The following is a 22,828-nucleotide window of genomic DNA, read 5'->3' as shown; positions in this document are numbered from 1 at the left end:
TCAAGATTTCTTCACCAAGTTACAAAGCAAGAGAACAGCTTTCACCCTATTTTTTATGGTCTCCCTGGTACTGAAGGGCCCAGAAGAACTGGGCACAGCACTCCAAATGTTGTCACCAGGGCTGAGCAGAAGGGAAGGATCCATTCTCTCGACCCGCTAGCAATAACATTTCAAAGGACTTTTAAGAGTGAGAACAAGAGATATGGAGCACTTTACCTTGCATGGGCCACTCATGAATGACTCGGTTAGATGAATTTGTTAACACAGTATAGAAGGATAAATGAAAACACTTGTAAAGTGAAAGGAACTTCAGCACAGTATACTTTCCCCAGGAGATCACACTGACTTTCAATCCCGTAAGGTAACCTACACAGATATCAACAAATTACAAGCAAAAAGAAAGCTTCCATATTAATAACAAACAAAAACACTGACTCAGATGCAGTGGATTCTGAGTGACTAGGCTGAAATATGTTGGGTTAAGCAAACTGCACTCACCATCAAAGGGTTCCTGCCTTCACCACCATGCATTCCCAACACCTCCCAGCATCTGATCTCCCTCTCTTGCAGCCACAAAGGCTGATCATCAGGCATGTCTGACAGAAAACGTGCCCAACAGAAGAGATTAACTGTACGCCAGCTCAATCCATGGAGCTGATTGGGTTTGCTGCCTCGTAGTCACTACACCTATGGATGGGAAGGGGTCAGGTCAGACTGATCAGCTGCAACCTGAAAAGACATGACAGCTGGTCAAGCTGATGAACTTAAGCAGGGAATGGCATAGCTACAGGCTGGAGAAAACAGCACCAGAGAGGAAAGGCACGAGTCCCTCCCAGGAAGCAAAAAAACAAAACGGGATGAGAAAGTGACTAACACAGTAAATGGGCCCAACAGGCAGGCTGCCAAAGATGCAAGGTAGTAAATAAGAGTGAGATATTAGCATTAATCACTAAGCTTGTAACCTTTTGCAACAACCTTGTCTTCTTCCATTTTAATTATCTCTAAGAAAAAAGCATGGCAGCTTTGTAGCCCAGTAATTTTCCAGTTAGCTCACACTCCACTCAAGCAGCAGCACAGCCAAAACAACCAACACTAAAATTGCCAATCAGATGAAATAAAGCAAGGACTCTCACGAGCAGTTTTTCCTGAAAACACTGCTCAAATGAAAAGGGTCTGACTTTTGCACGTTGTTACTCTTCTCAGCAGCAGCTATTTGTGATTCTGATGCCCCTGAAGTCCCTTCATGGCTGTTAACTTCCCTAGGAACTGTAGGGGTTTGGAGAGATGCTGAAGTGCCACCACCTCCAAGTAGAGGTGCAACATGCATCGGCCTTTTGTCTTCTGACACAGCTGCCATTTGAGCTCAGAAAACTAAAGGGAAAGGGACAAACTTTTCCATTCCTTGCTGCTGCTGGAAGGTCCTTCACCCACGCCTTCTCCATACAGCAGACCACAAAGAATCACAGAGTGCAGCCATCAAATACGCAGAGGTGAACCGGGATCGCCAAGTCCAGCTCCTGTGCCCACAGAGCACCACCAAACCCAGTGTCCAACAGCAGTGTCCCGGCTTCTCCTGGAGCTCCAGCAGCTCGGGGCTATGTCCACTGTGCTGGGGATGTGACTCCATGCCCACCACCCTCTGGGGCAGTGCCATTTCCTAACCTCCACCTGACCACCCCTGCTGCAGCTCCATGCCATTCCACGCATATTCCTTCACAGTGTTGGTCAACCCAACTGTTCTACTGGCATGCAAAACCTACTAGAGTATTTGCTGCTCTTTTCCAAGTATTTCAGCATCCATCAGCTGTAAAGTACCATCGCCCAAAAGCGAAGTCAGAAAATTGAAAAAAAAACCCAAGAAAATAAAATACACACCTTGCCCTGTTTTGATGCAGCTTTCAGCTATTTAAAGCATTTATGTAATACAAGGCCCACACAAAAAATCTCTCAAGGCAAAATACTTCTCTCAAGTGACCACCTGCTGCAGCTCATCCCCTGTATCCACTTAACAATATACACGTCCTTCCATTTAACTCTAAGCCTCAATTTTTCTAATGGAGTAATCTCTACAGGCGATAAAGCATTCACTAGGCTCCATAGGACCACAGGCTGAGGCAACACTAATGGCCAGTCCAGCAGTGGTGAGGAGCTTACACCTCTTCCAAAAAAGAACAACGACTGCTGCCTTTGTCTAAAATATAAAGAGAACAGAATGCAACCAGAGATTGGGCACCAAACCCAAAGGTTAATAACTCCTTTTCAGGCATCAAACTTGAACAGTAAAGGCCAGATAAGCATCAAGCATTTCTTCATAACCTGGCATTTAATAACTACAGGTTCCTTGTTTATCTTAAATATGTAATTGTCGTTAATTATTTTGTTTTACAGAAACTTTTGTTTCCCTCAATTAAAAGAATCAGAATCTTTCTTTTAAATTGTTATTTCTTTGTTAAGAATCTTGGCAAATTCTTACTGCCTTTGTTTCTCAGTGCAACCAAGCAATAAAGTTCTTGATACCCACGATCCACCAGAAGTCTGACAAACACTTGCCTCCTACAGGGCCACAGGAATCACAAAGCAGCTCACTGCAAGCCTCCAGCCCAGTTCTACAGACTGTGAGAGGGCTCTGGCCCCTCCAGCCCTCACCCACCCAGGCATGTGGAAATTCCTCTTCAGGTGGAACCTTCCTGGTTTGCTGGTCGTTTCTCCTTTCTTCTCCCAGAGGGGACAGCACTGCCCACATGGATGGCTGCTGTGGGGCAGAAGGTGCCCCTCTGCCTTCTCCTCCGGCCTATGGGGCAACCTATCCCCATACCACATGCTCCTTCCTGCGGCCACCCTGACATCCATGGCACTGACTGCCTGGACAGCAAGGATGAGACGGAGGCACAGAGCTTCAGACACATGTGCCAGCCACAAGCTTGGTGAGAGGGAGCACAAGGGCCTCGTTAAGCTGAGAGTTCATTAGTTACCAGGTGTAAAGCACTGCTGTTGTTTGCTTCCACTGTTCCACATCACTCCGCAGCACCTCCTGCTCCCCACAGCATCAGCCATTTCTGCAGCTTGCATGCCAGGAGGAAAGGAGGGGCAGCTGTCAGAAGGCAGGGACAAGACCAGGACATCCAGCAGGAAAAAATACAGACAGCACTTCTACTTGGAAAAAAAATAAAAGGGGGAGGGGAAGACTGTTGTTAGGCAAGCACATGACTTATGCGAATGTCAAAGGAGGAAAATTCAGGAAATGCAGACAAGATCTGTAGATGGCTTTTCTCACATAAGGGCCCTGGATTTCCAGAGACGTCATGGAAGAAACACAAGAGCAGCTCTCAGTGACCGCACACTGCCCTCGCCGCTGACACGCTGCAGTCTCCAAGTGCTGGGGAGCACTGAAGTTCCCCCAGTGAGGCTCTTAGGCACACTGCACCCAGGGACAGGGCCCAGCACCCAGCACACCTTCCCATGGCCATCCCAGTCCTCCTCTCAGTCCCCAGCAGCACAGGGAGCTCAGCAGGCAGAGGGCACCTGGAAAGCAAAACGAGCCCAGGACATGCGCAGGGAATTGACTGCCTGACCCCGGTGGGAGCCTCAGGTCAGACCCTGGCACAACAGAGTCAGCAGGGTAACAGCCTCAAGCCCATTGCTAGGATCACCTACAGCCACAGCAGTGCCTTGGCTCCCCGATACCATTGGGACAGCACTGGGATTCCATCACGATGCTGAGCGCTGCACGCCGAAACCAGCCGGTACTAAAATGCAAGTTTCCACAGCAACGCCAACAAGGACACACGGTGCCTTTGTCACACATTCCTGTGCTGTCACATCCTATCAGCAGATGCATTTCAGCTCACATTGCTGCACAGGGCTGAGGACCCTCATTTCATTTCCCAAATGCTGCAGTTGCGACGTTTGAAGCACACATCCTAAGCCACCAAAAATCAGAGGTGATTGTGATGTTTAGTGACACCTATCAAAGATTACATCCCTCAGACTCCCCTTCGTGGGTATTCTTCTGCACCACGTAATGGCTGGGCCTCTTGTGCAAGCCTTGGAAATCCCAAACAAAGCCTGTGTCACTCATAGGGCATGGACGAGCCAGAGCAAGCAGCACTTGGTTCATGAGCTGCTCACCATAGCTGGGAGGTGGAAATGCACTCACACCACTTACATGTGCTGAGTTACATCCAACTGTCTCCAAGTGCAGGAAATGCAGCCCGACAGTGTGGCTACAGCACTCAGAACAGAGCTGGCTAGGCTCAAAATAACATCACAGCACACGGCAGGAACACAGCAGAACAACAGTGCATTTACGCTGTCAGTAGGACAAGAGAAGAAGGCAGATTTCTGCTAGATCCACTCACACAGGTGTATAAGCATTTTCTTTTTAATTACTGTCATTTAAATCAATCAGAATTCAATGATGTGAAATCACGACTGAGGTCCTTAAAAAGATGCACCAGTTCCAACCCAGGTTCTGGACACATTCTAAGAGGAAGAGGTACATTTCTGCCATATGTGGTCAAAAGATAACTGAAGTGTTCCACAAAATTTAAAAAAATATTAAGCCATTTTAACTTTCTTAATTCTATGGATTATGTGGACGTCTGTTAGAAGTCAGTTCTGAAGAACTCATGGCTCTGACAGCTTCCACGAGAGCTCTCCCACAATCTTGCCTTAAGAGAAGACACCCAATGGGTGACAAATGGCCTCCCTGCTAATTAACACCTGCTTAGTTAAGGCTTATTCACAGCTCTTTGTCTTTTAAGTCCCAAAGGAAAGCAGCAAGACAAACCCAGTCCTTCACAGCAGCACTTCACACCCACCTGCATCTCCCAGGCTGCCCCTGAATACAAGGCTCCTCAGCCCCAGGCTAGGTCCTGGCACTACCCACCCCATGCTGATTGCAGATCAGGCCTTTATCCCAGCCTTACTGGTGCTCAGCTGGGCCCCTTCCTCCTGCCCAGCTCCAGAGGAGCAATGTGCCCCAGCAGCGCCACAGGCCCATATGAGCCATATGGACAAGGAACCAAACAGGTCCATCCAAAACCCGTGCAGATCTTCTGAGCAGATGGTCACCGGATCAAGGAGATGCCACATTACATTTGTATTTTCAGCTATTACTAATGGAGAAGAACACACAAATCAATAATCAATCGGTTAGCCAACACAAAGCTATCTCAGGGGAGCCTTCCAGAACCCAAATTCTAGGAAGGAGAAAAACAACGCTCTGAGAATCACAGAATCACAGAATTGTAGGGGTTGGAAGGGACCTCCAGAGATCATCGAGTCCAACCCCCTAACAAAGCAGGTTCCCTACAGCAGGTCGCACAGGTAGGCATCCAGGCAGGTCTTGAACATCTCCAGAGAAGGAGACTCCACCACCTCCCTGGGCAGCCTGTTCCAGTGCTCCGTCACCCTCACTGAGAAGCTGCTGCACTACCTCAGCAGCTCTGGAGACTTCAGTGATTATGCAGGTGATTACGACTGGAGGTCTCTGCTGCTCAAAGCACGGTCAGTGCTGACCTCAGAGCCGCTGCTCTGTGTCCATCCGAGCCGTGGCGGGCTCCAGCCATGCCCCAGCACTGAGCTGTACTGCGCACTGAGGAACGGATGCACAAAGATGTACGTGGCAGGTAGAACACTGAGCATTTTTTTGACAAGTTGAAAAAAAAAAGCTGCACAAAGTGCACGTGCAATCAAGCCTTCAGTGAAGCTACAGTGACACAGCAGAGGAAGACTTCTAGTCAAACCACAGGTCCCCGGTCAGCACCAGAAAAGAGAGAAGCACCGAGGCGTTCTCAACCTGCTAATGCCCTGATAATGACTGGGCTTGGCTCATACCAAGTCTCTTACCAACCATGACTGTTAGAAGACGATTAGCTTGAGAACTGCCAGCAAAAGGCCACAAGGAGACCTAGCCAGGGAACTGACAACGTGTTGATGGAGGAGACGGTAAGGTTCACAGGCGGGGAGGTGTTACTGGTGGAGAACTGAGGAAATGAGACACATCAGACTACCTCATAAGCCTGCTCTCAGTGATGGCTGGTGAATCACCACTAGGGATATCACCAGGACACAGATGTGTCACCATTCAGACCAACCCGCCCTGCAGGGCGAAATGGAACGGCGCAGCTCCCTGCCACCTGCACCAGAAACAACGCGCCTCCTCAGGCCAGAGCCCTGCCAGCCAGCCTTACTCACCCACTGCTTCCACAGAAGCCTGCAGCATGGTGTCTGCTATTTTCCCCACACTTGAAGAACATAACTTTGCTCTAAGGACACTGGAAATGAGGAATTAAACATTAAATGGTGCGCCTTGACCAGGCGGAACCGGAACAAAACCAATAGATGGCAATGATGAGAAGTAATGCCTTCTACCTCCACAAACCCTACTGCTGATATTTGGGTTTAAAATATATTTGCAGTCATTAAAAACAGTGCAGGTTCCTACTCAGAAATGCAGTGTATTGTAAGCAAGGCAGTAAGCTGCTGCTTGCTGCTTCAAAAGCAGCAATTCTGCTGCTTTGATTGAAAGCTGAGCCACCATCAGCAGGAAGCAGAGATGCAGGTTTGTCTGCACGCTGTGCCTCCCGCCAACCACTGCCATCAACACGAACACCACAACGGGAGCCTGTCCATTTACCACCACTCCTCTGACTCCACATCTCCAACAGCTACAACTCTCCAGCACAGCCAGGAGATGGGTAGCTGTCTGCAAACAGCAATGCATATTGATTCACAAAGAGCCTGAGATGAAAAGATGAAAGCAGGCACTCCCTTCCAGCAGTGGAAATCCACTAGGCTGGTATCTCTGATAAACTGCATGCATCTGGCGGCTACTGAACTGATCCTGATGCAAGGAGAGCAATCAATTTCAAGGTCTTGTTTGAATGCCATGCAGCAACAGATTTCAAGTCCCCAGCAGGCAGCAGTTCAAGCCTGTGCCCTGGACGAGCACAGCACAAAATCAGCTCCTCACACAGCCACCACTTTTCCAACCCTTTTCCTCCTGGTCACAGCCATCCTGTTCCTTCCCTGCAGGCACACCTCATGCTCCTCTAACAACAGAAGGAACTCTCCCTCCTTTACCTAGGCGAATTTGCTGATCAAGGGGAGAGAGATGCAGAACAGAACCTCTTACAGGAGAAGCCAGTTCAGCTTCATTTCAACCCATTTTCTGTCTCCACCACGGATGGTCACCTCGCCTCCACTGAGGCTTTTCCCCAGCAGGAAACTGTCATTTCCATCATCTTTAGACTGCACTATTTTTCAGTAGTGTAAGGCCTGGGAAGCACTGAAAAGAATGCTGAACTCAGCAGTGACATTTGGTGATGTACTAGACACAGTGTCAGACTAAATCTGAGATGACAATCTTCTTGACCCCACCAGGCCCCACATCCAAACCCTTGGCAGAAGTAGAACACATTGCTAGAAGTACTACAGCTGGGCAACAACAGCAGATCCCCACGTGGCACTGCTGGACACAATTCAGCGTGCTTCATAGGCAACCACATGGCAGCACCTGGAACCCACCTGACTGCCTCCTTCCAAAGTCCCACTGCAATGCTGCCTGAGTCCAAGAGCTCATCCGGAACAGCACACAACCACTGCAGCTTTACTGCCAGCCAGGAATTGGCTACTATACAGCTGATTTCAACTCTAAACATCTGTAAGATACAACAAAGTCCATATACAGGCGTAAGAACGGGAATAATGAAGAAGATACCCCTTAGTTCATAAAAAGTATACAGAAGTATATACCAACCAAAGATAGACCTGGGCCAGCAAAGGGCTTCCTATACTAAGAGGAAACACAAAGAGTAAGATAGAGACAACACTAAAATGCTGCTACCTCCTAGATTCCGTGCACTGAGAGCTCAAGAACCTGTCAGAGACAGGAACTCTGTACCTCTGGACTCAAAACCAAGGCAGCGAGGCAGTCTGTTTGCAGCGGGGAATTGGGCTTCACTCAGCTGTGCTGGTTTGACTGCTGCGGTTTGATTTGCAACCACAGAATTGAGGTCTGATGACTGCAAGACTTCAGCTGCCACTGTGTGACAGTCAAACCATCTCATAGGCTGGGCGTGAGGAGGTGTGAAGACAAATCTACAGTTCAGCCAATACTGTTTTGTTTTTTTTTTCCTCAAGAAGAAATATTAATCTTTTAAGTTTATTCAAATGGACAGAAAAAACAGTATTGAGTGAAGTGTCTCTGACTGAGCAAACGAAAAGAATGGATTTTTCACACAGACACAGCAAAATTAGGGAATAAATGTAGTGCTGAGAATGTGCAGAAGTGTTCCTACTCCGATTTCCTAACGAGGAAAAAGTGAAATATCTTTATTTCAAAAGCTGATGTGTTAAAGTCAGTGATTTCCATCCACAGCATCAGGCAGGATGCGGGGCCGATGCTCTCTCATCCTTCCCCGGCAGGGCTGAGTAAATAGATAGGGGAGACCTGCAAACAAAGCTCAGCAACAAAGCCTTTGGCTCTCCTCCCCACAGCACTAATTCCTTGCTGCCTGTTTATCTCCCGCATCATTTCATTACTGGGAAATAAAATGCTGCCTCTTCCTCTGAAAAACTTCACCGCAGCAGCAGAATGGAGCTCAGCGCCGCGATGGCTGCACAGTGCACGTGGGCACCGCGTCCCAGGGCAACGTGCCCAGGCCCTCACATTGGTCCCGTGAGGAAGGGGACAGCAGCAGAGCAATCAGGAACCACCGCAGGCCTCCTCCTGCTGGAGCTGCCCCCGTCCCCCCCACCCTCCCCATGCAGTATGATAACCTACACAAGGGCATTCAAAAAGAAAAAAGAGTAAGACTGGGAACAATTTTCAACTGAAAACAAACACAAAGGCACAAATTACGTTAGCGTGCTTCCAGCCTCAAGCCAGGATTATTCAAAACTGAAAACCATCACAGGGGATGACAGAACGCTTCTGCATCACTCCGTAGGATTCTGTTACTCTGCAGCAGACAAACTATATTAGAAATAGAAAATCTATCCCGATTGGCACAGCACCAAGAAAATAACACCAGTCCATGAAGTCAGACAGGAAAATAAGGCACCGTAGCGTAACATAGCGCTGCTCATTCATGGAGTCATTCCTGCCTGCATTCTCGGAACGGCAGAGATTTCTTTTGATTAAGCAAGGTCTCTAATTCCTGGAAATCAGGATTCTGACAATTACCTACATCCTGCCAGAGCATGGGAATTGGGGTTGAAAGCACAGAGGGAGGAAAAAGGCACCACGCTTGTTTCCCAATCTAAACATCATTCAGTAAGTCAGATTTTACAATAGATTTTTGTTTTTTAGACTATTTTAAGTGCAGTTGCATTCCAGGCTTGTAAAATTTAACCACATCTCTTATCCTACAGTGCATTAGCAGGAGATTGCTGCTGTTCTGAGCAGAACATCCTTTCATGAGGTTTTCTTCCTTCTTCTTGGGAGGGGAGAGGAGAAGACAGGGCAGCAGGAGATGGAGCACTGCTGTTATTCATACGAACCTCATGCTGTCATGCCATCACGACAGCAGGACAAGCACTGGGAGCACTGCAGTTCTGAACCCAGCAGAAGGTGAACCACTCGCTGATTTTCACGATGAAATGGCAGCAGCTCACATGCCGAGCTGTGCTGTGCACCAGCAGTAAAACCACATTCCTGAAGGCATTCGACCTGCCGGCCGCATTCTTACCAAGCTTATCTGAAAATAACTGAGTGTTTACAGGGTTGCACTTCAATTCTCTCAAAGAGGGACAGCGTGGCTGAGGAGCATTTCTTCCAGCGCTATGGAATAACCACCTTCGATGTAATAAAAGCGAGCATTTTAAGAGGAAGTAGCCACAAAAGCAAAAGATGAAGGCCTTTATGAACAGGGCTGGCATTTGCTGTGCTCACTGACACCGGGTGAGCCTGCAGAACCGAACAGATCAAACCACTGCTGCACTGATACTGCGTCTGACTTTCATTGAGCCGAGCAGCCAGCAGTGATCCAACCCCACTGCTACCCAAAGGACAGAGACTGCAGCTCGGAGAAAAGCTCCAGTTCGTGTGGCACAGAGTTTAATTAACTGAAAGGTCTTAGCCCCATATAATCCTCCAGGATAATGAAAAGGGCCCGGTTCAGGCTGACAAAGCTGCAACCAGAGTTCACCCTGCTAGTTAGCTACCAAGGGGTGCATCCACTCATCACAGCAGCAGCGCACAGCTGCCCCACACAGCCCCATGGCAGATGCTCATTTCAGCTTCACCCATCCTACAAATGGATGAGAACAGTGGCACCAAGCCCCAGCATGGCCTCTGGGATCACACAGCACCTATGGAGATGGCCTGTCATAGAAGTGTAGACCCACAGAATCACAGAATTGTAGGGGTTGGAAGGGACCTCCTGAGATCATTGAGTCCAACCCCCCTGCCAAAGCAGGTTCCCTACAGTAGGTTGCACAGGTCGGCATCCAGGCAGGTCTGGAACATCTCCAGAGAAGGAGACTCCACAGCCCCCATGGGCAGCCTGTTCCAGTGCTCCGTCACCTCACCATAAAGAAGTTCTTGCGCATGTTTGTGCGGAACTTCCTATGCTGCAGTTTCTGGCCGTTTCCCCTTGTCCTGTCTCCACTCACCACTGAAAAGAGTCCGGCCTCGCCATTCTGCCCCCCACACCTTAGATATTTATAGACCTGGATCAGGTCCCCTCTCAGTCTCCTCTTCTCAATGCTGAACAGACCCAGTTCACTCAGCCTTTCCTCATAGGGGAGATGCTCCAGGCCGTTCACCATCTTCGTGGCCCTCTGCTGGACTCTTTCCAAGAGATCCCTGTCTTTTTTGTACTGGGGAGCCCAGAACTTGACGCAGTACTCCAGACGAGGTCTTACCAGGGCAGAGTAGAGGGGGAGGATCACCTCCCTCGACCTGCTGGCCACGCTCTTTTTAATGCACCCCAGGATGCCATTGGCCTTTTTGGCCACAAGGGCACACTGCTGGCTCATGGCCAACATGGCCACCAGGACACCCAGGTCCCTCTCTGCAGAGCTCCCCTCCAGCAGCTCATCCCCCAACCTGTACTGGTGCATGCAATTATTCCTCCCCAGATGCAAGACACTTGCTTTTGTTAAACCTCATCTGGTTTCTTACTGCCCAGCTCTCCAGCCTGTCCAGGTCTTGCTGAATGGCAACACAGCCTTCAGGCGTGTCAGCCAATCCTCCCAACTTCGTATCATCACAAACTTGCTGAGGGTGGCCATTATCCCCTCATCAAGGTCATTGATGAAGATGTTGAACAAGACCGGACCCATCACAAACCCCTGGGGGACACCACTGGTTACAGGCCTCCAACCAGACTCTGCACCACCAACAACGACCCTCTGTGCTCTGCCAGTCAGCCAGTTCTCAACCCACCTCACTGTCCACTCATCTATCCCACACTTGCTCAGCTTTGTTGTAAGGATGTCGTGGGGGACAGTATCAAATGCCTTGCTGAAATCAAGGTAGACTACATCCACTGCTCTCCCCCTATCCACCCAGCCAGAGACAACATCATAGAAGGCTACCAGGTTGGTCAAGCACGACCTCCCCCTTGTGAACCCGTGCTGACTACTCCTGATAACCTCCTCTTCTTCCAGTTGTCTGGAGATGACATCCAGTACAAGCTGTTCCATCACCTTTGCAGGGACAGAGGTGAGGCTGACTGGCCTATAATTGCCTGGGTCTTCTTTCTTGCCTTTTTTGAAGACCGGGGTGACGTTGGCTATCTTCCAGTCTTCAGGCACCTTCCCCGTCTTCCAAAACTTCTCAAAGATGACAGAAAGCGGTTCAGCAATCACCTCTGCCAGCTCCTTCAGCACCCGTGGATGAATCCCATCGGGTCCCATGGATTTCTGAACATTGATGTTGCCTAGGCGCTCCCGGACCACCTCTTCCCTGACAGAAGGGGGGTCTTCCATTCCCCAGATCCTCTCACTAATCTCCAGGGTCTCGGATTCCCAAGGGGGAGCTTTTTCACTGAAGACAGAAGCAAAGAAGGCATTCAGTATCTCCGCCTTCTCAGCATCCCCCGTTACCAGAACACCCCCGTCACTTAGCAGGGGAGCCACATTCTCCCTAGTCTTCCTTTTACTGTTAATGTACTTGAAAAAACCTTTTTTATTATCCTTTATCCCCTTTGCCAGATTTACTTCCAGACGGGCTTTAGCCTTCCTTGTCGCATCCCTGCAGACCCTGACAACATTCCTGTATTCTTCCCAAGTAGTCAGACCCTTTTTCCACATTTCATGGGCCTTCTTCTTTCCTTTGAGTTTGTGCACGAGCTCCTTGCTCATCCACACAGCTCTCCTGCCACCCTTTCCCGATTTCTTCCTCACAGGGACGCACCGATCCTGAGCTTGGAAGAAGAGCTGCTTAAATGCTGACCAGCTCTCACAGGCCCCCTTGCCTTCCAACACCCTAGCCCATGAGACAGCTCCAAGTAGGCCCCGAAAGAGATCGAAGTTGGCTCTCCTAAAGTCCAGGATAGCAATCCTACTTTTTGCTTTACTTCTTCCACTCAGGATCTTGAACTCCACCATCTCGTGGTCACTACAACCCAAGCTGCCCCCGACCTTTACTTCCCTGACAAGCCCTTCTCTATTAGTGAGAATAAGGTCCAGCAGTACCCCTCTCCTCGTCGATTCCTCCACCACCTGCATCAGGAAGTTGTCTTCAACACATTGCAGGAACCGTCTGGACCGCGCATGCCTGGCCACATTGCTTTTCCAGCAAATATCTGGATGATTGAAGTCCCCCATAAGCACCAGCGCCTGGGATCGTGACACTGCTTCCAACTGTTTGTGGAAGGCCTCATCAACCTCCTCCTCCTGATCAAGGGGCCTGTAGCACACACCCACAACGGTGTCAGCCATACCAGCCCGCCCCTTGATTCTTACCCACAAGCTCTCCACTGCTACACCACTCTCCCCCAGGTGGAGTTCAATACATTCTAGCTGCTCTCTCACATAAAGAGCAACTCCACCACCCCGCCTCGCCGGCCGATCTTTCCTAAAAAGCACATAGCCCTCCATGACGACATTCCAGTCATGTGAGCTGTCCCACCACGTCTCTGTGATCGCAATGAGATCATAGCCATGTGACCGCACGCAGATCTCCAACTCTTCCTGTTTATTTCCCATACTGCGCGCATTGCTGTACAGACACTTCAGGGAGGCAGCATTCCCCTGCCTCACTCCATCCCTTCGAACTCCACCCTCGTCACCCATCAAGTTCACTTTTGGGCCTTGAACTACCTGAACCTCAGCAGTCCTCATTTTGTCCCCTTCCCCCTTCTTACCTAGTTTAAAGATCTTTCAATGAGGCCTGCCAGCTCCTGGGCTAGGATCCTTTTACCCCTTGTAGACAGTTGAGCTCCATCTGCAGCCGTCATGCCAGGAGCCGAGTAAATTGCCCCATGATCAAAAAAACCAAAGTTCTTCTGCCTGCACCATCCTCTAAGCCATTTATTGATTAGGAGGGCCTTTTTGATCCTCTCAGAGTCCTTCCCCGCCACTGAAGGGATAGAAGAGAAGATCACTTGCATTCCCGCACCATCCAGTAACCTCCCCAGACCTTTGAAGTCATTTTTGATTGCCCTTAGGCTTCTCTTGGCAGCATCATCACTGCCAACCTGAACTACCAATAAGGGGTAGTAGTCAGACGGGCGAATAAGCCCAGGCAGCTTTCTAGAGATGTCCCTGACCTGTGCCCCAGGAAGGCAGCACACTTCCCTAGGGTGGGGTCAGGACGACATATCGGGCCCTCAGTTCCTTTTAGAAGGGCGTCTCCTACAACTATCACCCTCCTTTCTTTACCAGAAGAGGCGGTCTTCAAGCGTGGAGCCGACCGCCTCTCCTTAGCAAAGCTCAGAGGCTGTTCCACCACCTTGTTCTCAGCCTCCTCACCCTCCAGTTCCAGGGTTTCAAACCTATTACTTAGGTTGAATGAATCTGAATGGCCCGGGTGGAAAAGGACCATAACAACCACCTAGTTTCAATCCCCCCCTGCTATGTGCAGGGTCACCAGCCATCAGACCGGGCTGCCCAGAGCCACATCCAGCCTGGGTGAGCCTGCCTGGCACACGAAGCTGCATCTGGCCTTCAAGGGATAATTACAGCACCCCATCGGACCTCTCATCACCGGAAGACAGTGTTCCAACCCAGAGCCACAACGCCGTGCTCTTTCATCCCATGCCACCCTAGGATACCACTTCCCTCGTCAGCTCATATGGTACAGCCACCATCACCGGCTCCGTGTCCAAAACAAAGACGACAACAGGCCGTGCCCGCCATCCCGGTGCAGCGGGACCTCCTGCCGCCCAGCACCGCGGCACAGCCTCGCAGCGCCGGGCCGGCTGACATTCAGCACCGCACAGTGCCCTCCAACGGCCGGCCCGCAGCACCAGCCTCGAGGCCACGGAGAGCCCGCACCCCCCCCCGGGGCTGCGAGAAGCGCAGCCGATGCGTCTCGCTGCCGAGCCGCCGCTGGTGCGCAGGCAGGGCCGTCCGCTGGAGGAATGCTTCCTTATCTGTACTTCCTAATCGTCATTTCAAGCTCTACGTGCTGGCGATCAAATGCTCTTGGAGTCTATAAGAACAGTTCAGGAGGGTTTTGCTTTTCCTTCTAAAAAGTAAACGCAAGGAGTGAGAAAGGCAAAAATGCTGAGGATTGCTGATACCAGCCAACGCCACTGCTGTGCCCTCCTCACTCTGATGAAAAAGAACCGATGAGCTCAGAGCAGAAGCAACACAACGCTGCTATTCAACAACAGAGCAGCTCCTCTGGATGGGGACCATCGGGGCACAGCACTGATGGCACTGCAGTGCAATGCCAGCACACGCTGCCTCTGATCCCATTCAGCCATGGTGGATAGATTCTTCCCCACACACAACGCCTTGCCACGCTCATTTCAAGTAATGTATGCTTAGGAAATGTATGGCTTGACCACCAGGCAAACCTGCAGGAATGCAGTGCTGAGCTCCACCAAAACTCTGCCTTGTCAGGGAATCAAGCAGAGAAAACACAGCCTTTTTTTCCTCACTAATCAATCCAGTTAATGGGTAACCCGTGCCATAACATGCTCCTTCCAAAGCCTTCACGGCCCATCCCACACATGGGTGTCAACAACAACAAGGGTGGCAAACACCCCTGGGGACACCATCCCACAGCAACAAAGCCACTGAGAACACGTGAGTGTATCTCTCTCACACACACACCCCACTGCCACAGCATCACCACGGCAGGTCTGTTCAAGTCACAGAAGCTCAATGGAACTTGCAAGCAGGAGAGCACTGGAACTCTGGAGAGCAGTCAGTAGGAATGTCTTCGCTTCTACCACAAGATAGATAAGGACACAGGAAGGAGACAAGATGCTGTTTTCTTTCACACATTCAAAAGTTACAATGAAAAAATACTTTCCTCAAGGTTCTTTTCTGAGGATGCATTATTTATTCAACTGCATTTTCAACTAAATTTCTTCTCCAAAGAGCGGTGATGCAGTGGCACCCAGCTGCCCAGGGCAGGGTGGAGTCCCCATCCCTGGAGCTGCGCAGGAGCTGTGGGGACACAGTCGGTGGGCACAGTGAGATGAGCAGGGTTTGAAGGCTTTCTCCAGCCTTAACGATCCCACAAGCTGAATGGTCCTGATGCACTCAGCAGCTCAGGACCTCCCTACGCAGTGCTAGAAGCTGGGGCAATTTCTGATGCCTCTGCACACCAACTCGACCAATGCTTCAGTACATGCTTGCCTTCAAACCTGCTAAGTCCTGCTGACATGTACATTATTTATGTGGAAATTAAGCCTTTGCTTAATTATTTGTAAGAGGTATTAACATTTTATGGGAAGCATATCAAGCCAGTCTATCCCACATTTAAGCATCTGCTTTTCCAAACAGAATACTGGGACAGGCAGCCTGGTATTTATAAACAAAGTAGTTCTAGCATTTGTAAATGAACTACATAAAGTACAAAGTATAAAAGGGAACAGCAAATTATATTTCAGACTGAGGTATGGATAAATAAAAATAAATGACTCTGCACATGGCTTGGCCCCCCAGGACAAGCAAAGACATCTTGCTTTTCAGAACAGATGAGGCCAACCCATCTGGGCTAATGGGCAGCCCTTGGCCTCTGCAGCCAACACTCAGTGAAGCCCAGAACACACGTGTGGCTCGGCTGCTCTGCACGTACCTGCAGGAGCTTGCAGCCAACCTCAGGAGGTTCTCCTCTTCTGGGGCTCTGCGTTCCAGCGATGGCTCTGCTGGGCTGCACAGCACCGCCTCCGCTCCCTGTGCATTCCCTCATCCTTTTTCCTCTTTCACCTATTACCATCTGTGGTCTCTTCTCGTGTTTTTAGAGTACCACTGCCCTACTCTGCCCACCGACAGCAGCACAGAGAACCAACTCTTGGTGCACGGGCACAGAGAGATGGGGCGACCCGCAGCCATCGCTGTAGTGGGACATCACAGCAGTGCCGAGGAGGGAGGCGGGGAGCAGAGGTGTCGGTGACAGAGGCACAGCAGCAGCCAAGCAGCACATTCTCTGACACCCATTTGGTGGTTTTGCTCCCAGGTTTCCACGTTCCCAACTCGCCGACAGCGTCCCGCACCCACCCCCAGCGATGCGCTCCGGGATCCCGCGTCGGAGACCCCGCGTTCTCCTCTCTCCGCCTTCACTCCACACACAGCATCACACACGGAGCCCAAGCCCTCTCCAAACGCCCACCCCAGCCGGGGAGCTTCACTTCCACCGGCACCCACCGCGCCGCCAACCCCACGGCCATCCGCGCTGGGCGCAGCTCCAACAGGACGGCGCGCAGCCGGGCAGCGCCCGCAGCCGGCAGGTTTGTGCGGAGCCCCAGCCCCGCGGCAGCGGCCGCCAGCCCCGCGCTCAGCCCAGCCGGGCCGCCGTGCCGCTCCCATCGCCGCTCGGTTCCGCCGCGGATCGCCCGTTCTCTCCCGGCTCGGGGACACCGAAGCGAAACCGCGCACTGTCCGCGATGTTCAGCGCTCGCGCCGGACACACGGCACGCTTTGTTCGTGCGCCTTCAGCCCGGCAGCGGCGGAGTCGGGCCGTGGAGCTGCCCTCGACCCCCGAGCGGCCGCGGACCCCCTCGGCTTCGCAGCGCAGCGCCGCTCGGGGTGCGGATTGGACACCGCGGGAGCGCGCAGGGGCGCGACCCGCCAGGTGCTGCACGGCATCGGATACGGGTACGGGTACGGATACGGGTACGACCCCGCGGGGCGAGCAGCGGCCCCGGCACCGCTCCGAGGCACTGCGGCAGCGCTACAGCCGCTCCCGGCGCCCTCCGCATCGACCCTCGACCTTCGCCCGCGGCTCGCGCCGGGTGGGGGTGAGATCCCCACACCCTCCCCCACGGATGGGGCGATGGACCAGACCCGACCCGACCCACCTCCTCCTCCGCCAGCCCGTACACCGGCTCCACCGCTGCGGTCGCCATGGAGCAGCCGGGCGGGCGTCCCGCGGGACCCGCTCCGCGAGGGGGTTCGGCGGGGGATCGCCGCCCCGGCCCAGGAGCGCCGTCGTCGTTGTCCTCCTCGTCCTCCTCCTCCTCCTGCTGCTGCAGCTGCTGCTGCTGCTGCGGCGGCTGAGGGCGGCGGTGCGGCCGAGCGCCGGGAAAAGGGGCCGGGGGCGGCGCCGGGACCGCCCGCGCCGCCGCGAGGCCGGGGCCGGGCTGGGGCTCACCGCAGCCGCGCCGACGCCGCCCGCCCCGCGCCGGGGAGCCCCGGCCGCGGCCCACGGGGGCGGGGAAAGGACCGCGCAGCCCCAATGGCGAAGGCGATCGTCGGGGGCGGAAAAGCCCCGCGTCGGCCCGGCCCGGGCCGCCCTGCCCCCGGCGGCGGAGGAGGCGCGAGCGCCGCACAAAGCGCGCGCCGCCGCCCCCGCCCCTCCCACGCGCCGCCGCGGACACCGGCGGAGGGACACGGCGCCCCCCTGCGGCGGCGGCGGGGAGCGGGGCGGGGGGCGGTGTCCGCCCCGCGGGGGTCCCAGCGCCGCGCCCGGAGCTCTCGGCCGCGGCCCCTCGGGGCGCTGCGCGGCTGTGCGGCGCCCCCGGCGGCGGGCCTGGCCCGTGGGGAGCGACGCCGAGGGGCGGTCGTTCTGGGGGATGAACGGACGGGCAGGAGTGCCGCCGGGAAGTCGGCGCTTCCCTTCTGCCGGGTCCGTCGCTGCTGTGGCCGCGGTTGGGCCGTGTGCCCGTCCGAGCTCCACGTTTGCTTTGTGTCGTTTTTGTGACCCGCCACGGGATCGGAGAATGCTGCTCACACATCTCCCAGTCCGTGACTTTTCGCTCGCCTTTTTTTCTCTGCTTCGAAGAGTGTTTTTGGAGGAATCGGAACGTTCTGGGTACTTGGAGCTGCCTTACGTCCTAGCAGAAGCAAGGCACGCTTCAGCTCCAAATTACTTCCTTATTGGATTCCTGTTCCTTCCTCGATTGTCCCCCGGCCCCATCCAGCCCGGCCCCGCCCGCTGCTGCTCCCACCCTTATCACCCGCCTGCTATCTCCTGGCAAGGTGCGGCGCTATCGAGCCGCGGTTAGGTGAGAGCTGCTTCCCGTACAATTTATACCATTTATTCTTTCGTAGGGCAGCAGTGTCCCGCCGCGCTGACATGGACATAACGCCAAAGCCAATGACGAGGGATGGCTCTGCGCTGCCGCACCCCAAAGATGGCCGTTCGCGTGTCACACACCTGGACGTGGCCATCCCTGTGTCACGCACCTGAAACGGAGCTCACAGCGCTCCGTCACTCACACACACGCCCAGCGGTCGCTCCGTTCCATCAAACACACGCACACAAACCCCCGCAGCGCTTCTCCCTCAGGGACACCTGTGTGTGTGTTGTGTGTGCGCCCTGGATCTCTGATGGCACGGCAGATTCTGAGCGCTCAGCTTCACGCCGACCCGAATGCACTGCAGGGCTGTGATGCCACACCTGGATGGGGATCACCTGCCGTGTGCTCAGCGCTGTGTCTGGAGCAGCAGACGGCCCTGTGGGGATGTAACTCATCTGTCCAAAGTCTCCAGGTGCAGCTCGGATGATTTATAGTGGCCTCGTTATGCAACGAAGGCTGTTCGTTATTTAAAATTCTCAGAGTAAAAACAGGTTAGGTGTACATTATGGGTGGCAGTTCCCATCTGAAGATGCTGCTTGGTGTGTCAGGGATGTGAGCAGCCCTGTGCCCATTCATCACAAATCCCCGAACGACTCCTGCACAAGTGTCTGTAGGAAAAAAGGAGAATGCTTCCTCTGCTTCCCTGCATGAACCCACAGTCCGTGGGCAATGGAAGCCGCAAGGCCGGCCGAGCAGCTCTGATGTGGGGGTGATGGAGCAAGAAAATGCGGTAGAACTCTTCTATCAAGGGTTGGCTTCCCCGTGTGTCATGAAAATCATGTCAGGGTGAAAAAGGGAAAATGGAAAAAGGAAAAAGGGAAAGAGGAAAAAGAAGGTAAAAAGAAAACAGAGAAAAGGGGGGGGGAAGGGGGAAGAAAAAAGAAAATTGAGAAGAAAAAAAAAAGGAAAAAGGAGAAAGAAGAAGAAAGGAGGGAAAAGAAAAAAGGAAAAAAAGGGAGAAAAGAAAAAAAAAGGAAAAAAGGGGAAAAAAGGGGGGTGGGAAAAGAAAGGGGAAAAAAAAAAATAGAAAAAGAAGGAAAAAAAGAGCTCAAAGCATGCTGCTGCTGGGCCAAGTGGGCCAAGGGCTGCAGATGACACTCTGCCCCACCACCCAAGCCTCGCTGTTAGCTGATTCATCCATGTGCTGCCATCATCCCAACGGGATGGGCTCCATCGAGTGCAAAGCAGTGGGCAAAATCAGTTTGCATCTGTCTTCAGAGCACACGTGTTGTTCAGCACGTTGAGCTGCAGGGATGGGGAACAGGCAGCTCTTTAGGCATGTAAAGAGATCCCAACTGCTCCCAACACACACCTGTAGAGCCACCAGCTAGGCACAGAGGGAGATGGTGTCTTAATTGCTGTACACTAATTTGAGCTTTTTGTTTACCTTTTCTTTTGCTTGGAAGAAAGGGGCCACTGCAAATAGAGGTAATGCAGCTACGTGCACCTCAGCAGCCGTGCAATAAGCCCAGGTATAACAAAGGGAAAGCAGCACCCAGGTCTCCAACCTTTTGCTCAGTGCTGCCGTATGGCATAGCAAAATTAGAGCCAGCGAAGCTTCTGCTTTGTGTTTGGTGCATCCCACGGTCCCCACAGAAGGTACCGAATCTCAAGCAGGTATTTTAAATCTCTTCCTTGGAGCACGCACGGAAGATTGCGGAGGAGTGGGTCAGACATGAAGTGCTCTCTGAGCACAGAAGGCACCCACACCCCGTCCCGCTCCCCACGCTCTGGGTACATTCTGTTACTGCATTGCATCATCAGCATTCATTCAAATCAGAAATGTGTTTCTTCTTTCATTCTTAGCTCACGTTGAAACGTAACACTGCAGTGAAACTTCTGTGCTGCTGTTGGCCTTCCCCGTTGTGTGTTTCTGTGCTGCACACAGTGAATTGCTGGTACCTGGTGTTGGCATTTATCACAGTCCGTGAGCTGACAGCTCCCCCAGTGCAGGGAGGCTCACAGCCCCGTTGTGCTGAAAGTGAATTATTTCCAATTACAGTTAAATGTCCCAATTGTGACAATTGCAATAAGTGTTTTTCCTGCTGGTCTCCAGCATTCCATTTCCTACAGACACAGGGATGGAACGTTTTGGATCAGTCATTCCAGGATCCTTTTATCCCCAAGGAGAGGACTGTGTGCTTTTGAAATGCACTTCATCTCACCCTGAATCTGACATTTGAGAAAAGGCAGAAGAATTTCACCAGAAAAGTGCTTTTTGTCTCTACTGCCTGCAGGGCGATGTGCTCCAACAGAGGCCTCACAGCATAGGCTTCTGATGCAGGTGAGCAGTGGACCATTTGCAAGCAGCTGAGATTCTCCTGGCCTCATTTTCCTAATTTCCATTCCACTTGCAGAAATTTGAGGACGCAGCACTGAATGTTTAACTCGGCTCCCCAACCTGCACAGCAGCACCAGGCGGCACAGAGGCCCGCTGTGCAGTGCAGGCAGAGCACACACGACTGCCAGGTGCGTGGGACCGTCCTTCAGATCAGTGGCACCTGGGGAATGCACCCCACAGAACAGCACTTTCCCCTCCAAACCGTTGCCAGGTTCAGCCAAACACTGAGTGCCTGGCTGAAGAGAGATGAGTTTAAGCATCTGCTTAAGTCAAAGCATTTGCCGTGTTTCTGCCGCACCATGCAGCTATGAAAACACCTCTGTTTTCACACTGACTGCTGAGCATTTCATACAGCACCACATCTCCAGGGAGCCGTGCAGCGTGGGTCTGTGTGATGAAGTCCTGCTTGGGGTCCCCACTGCAGGCTGGTATGGGCCGTTGGGGACTTGGAGGCATCATTCTCCTGGAAAAACCATACATACTTCTTGTCTGATGCAAAAACATGAGCTAGCCTTTACTGTGCAATTAACAAGAAACTTGAGTAACAACGAGTGAAAGCCTCGTGAGCAGGCTGAGGCTACGACGACTTCACTATTTCTGCTGTCTGTACCCACGCTACACTTCCAAAGCACAGCTATTGCCATTCGATGGAAATGTTATTTGCTTTGCTGTTGGACTTAGCTGTACTGCTGTTGCTCAAATATTAGGAAATGCTCCTTAGAAGGTCACTGTAATGCCAACGCGTGGACTGGCACTGCAAATCCCCATACCTTTCACCATGCACTGGCAGCACACAAAGAAAACCCAAATAAATTGTGATCTTCAAAGATACAGATGAGTTTTGCAGGATTGGCTTGAATGGATTAACGGAGCCACAGCCTAAGCAGAAAATGCTCCTTCAGAGATAAAAAAAAAAAAAAAAAAAAAAAAAAAAAAAAAAAAAAAAAAGCCACTTCTTTGGCTTACTGAACAGCATTATGAGGATAAACTGCTGCCAGCAGCCTTCCCAATGATGTTCTCTTGATGGCCCTGGGGGTCTCTGAGCTGTGGCCATGCCCCTGACTCATGGTGCTGCCAGAGCACCAGGGCTGCTGCATGCAGAGCCGTGCTCAGCACCACAGGAAGGAAGGAGCACAGCGAACACGATGGGACACAAGCTGCACGTGGGGTTCGTCCTATCTGTCTGCTGAGAAGTTATTGCTGCCTTTTAATGAGTCCAAAGGGGACTTCTTAAACACGCAATTCACAAGGCGCTGCTGGTCCCACTGTGCCTAACGGCTCGTGAAAGCAGTAACGGAAAGTTATAGATTTTATCCCACTGTCTCGTCAGCTCTCAGTTTAAAATAGAAACTCATTATCTCATTTCCACAGATGATAAAATAAATCCACATCACACCAAGCAGAAAGAAAGCACGAAGGACGCGAGGTGCGTGAGCAGCTGGGAGCTCTGCTCAGGGATAGGACTAACTTCAGAGGCAGCATCGAACCTGAGCTCCAGGTTCATGACCTACAGCTCCTTTTGCACAATTCCACACCAAATCTTCCATCAGCTCTAACATCAGCCAGTTCCCTCTAACCACTGATTCAGATCTATTGCAGTACTGTTCGGCAGGTACGCACCATGCAACTGACGGAGTCACAGAAGAGTCGCATTGACAACACAGATCTGACACAAAGCTGAGAACTACGAGGGTGTCACAGCTCTTGGGTTATCAAGCATGAGGTGAGCAGTGCTTGCAATGAGGCACTTAAACCAGAACCTGAAAGGTAATTTGTGTACAAAGCCATCACCAGGTACAGTTACTCACACTGCCCTCAGTTCTGTTTAAGAACG

The 22,828-nt window shown here is 52.0% G+C and overlaps 1 protein-coding gene across 1 annotated transcript in view; it reads right to left on the bottom strand.

Annotated features, from left to right (window-relative positions):
- The window catches only part of NEDD4L (NEDD4 like E3 ubiquitin protein ligase), a 138,044-nt gene extending 120,342 nt beyond the window's left edge, over positions 1-17,702 (bottom strand). The window contains exon 1 of the mRNA XM_048931575.1: positions 17,433-17,702. Within this exon, the coding sequence (XP_048787532.1) occupies positions 17,433-17,480 (48 nt within the window). The 5' untranslated portion in view covers positions 17,481-17,702. The remainder of the gene's footprint in view (positions 1-17,432) is intronic.
- Positions 17,703-22,828: the final 5,126 nt, after the last annotated feature.

The sequence above is a fragment of the Lagopus muta genome, chromosome Z (genome assembly GCF_023343835.1).
Source record: "Lagopus muta isolate bLagMut1 chromosome Z, bLagMut1 primary, whole genome shotgun sequence".
Lineage (NCBI taxonomy): Eukaryota > Metazoa > Chordata > Aves > Galliformes > Phasianidae > Lagopus > Lagopus muta.
Note: the sequence above shows the minus strand (reverse complement) of the source record. Positions and strands in the feature narration are given on the sequence as shown.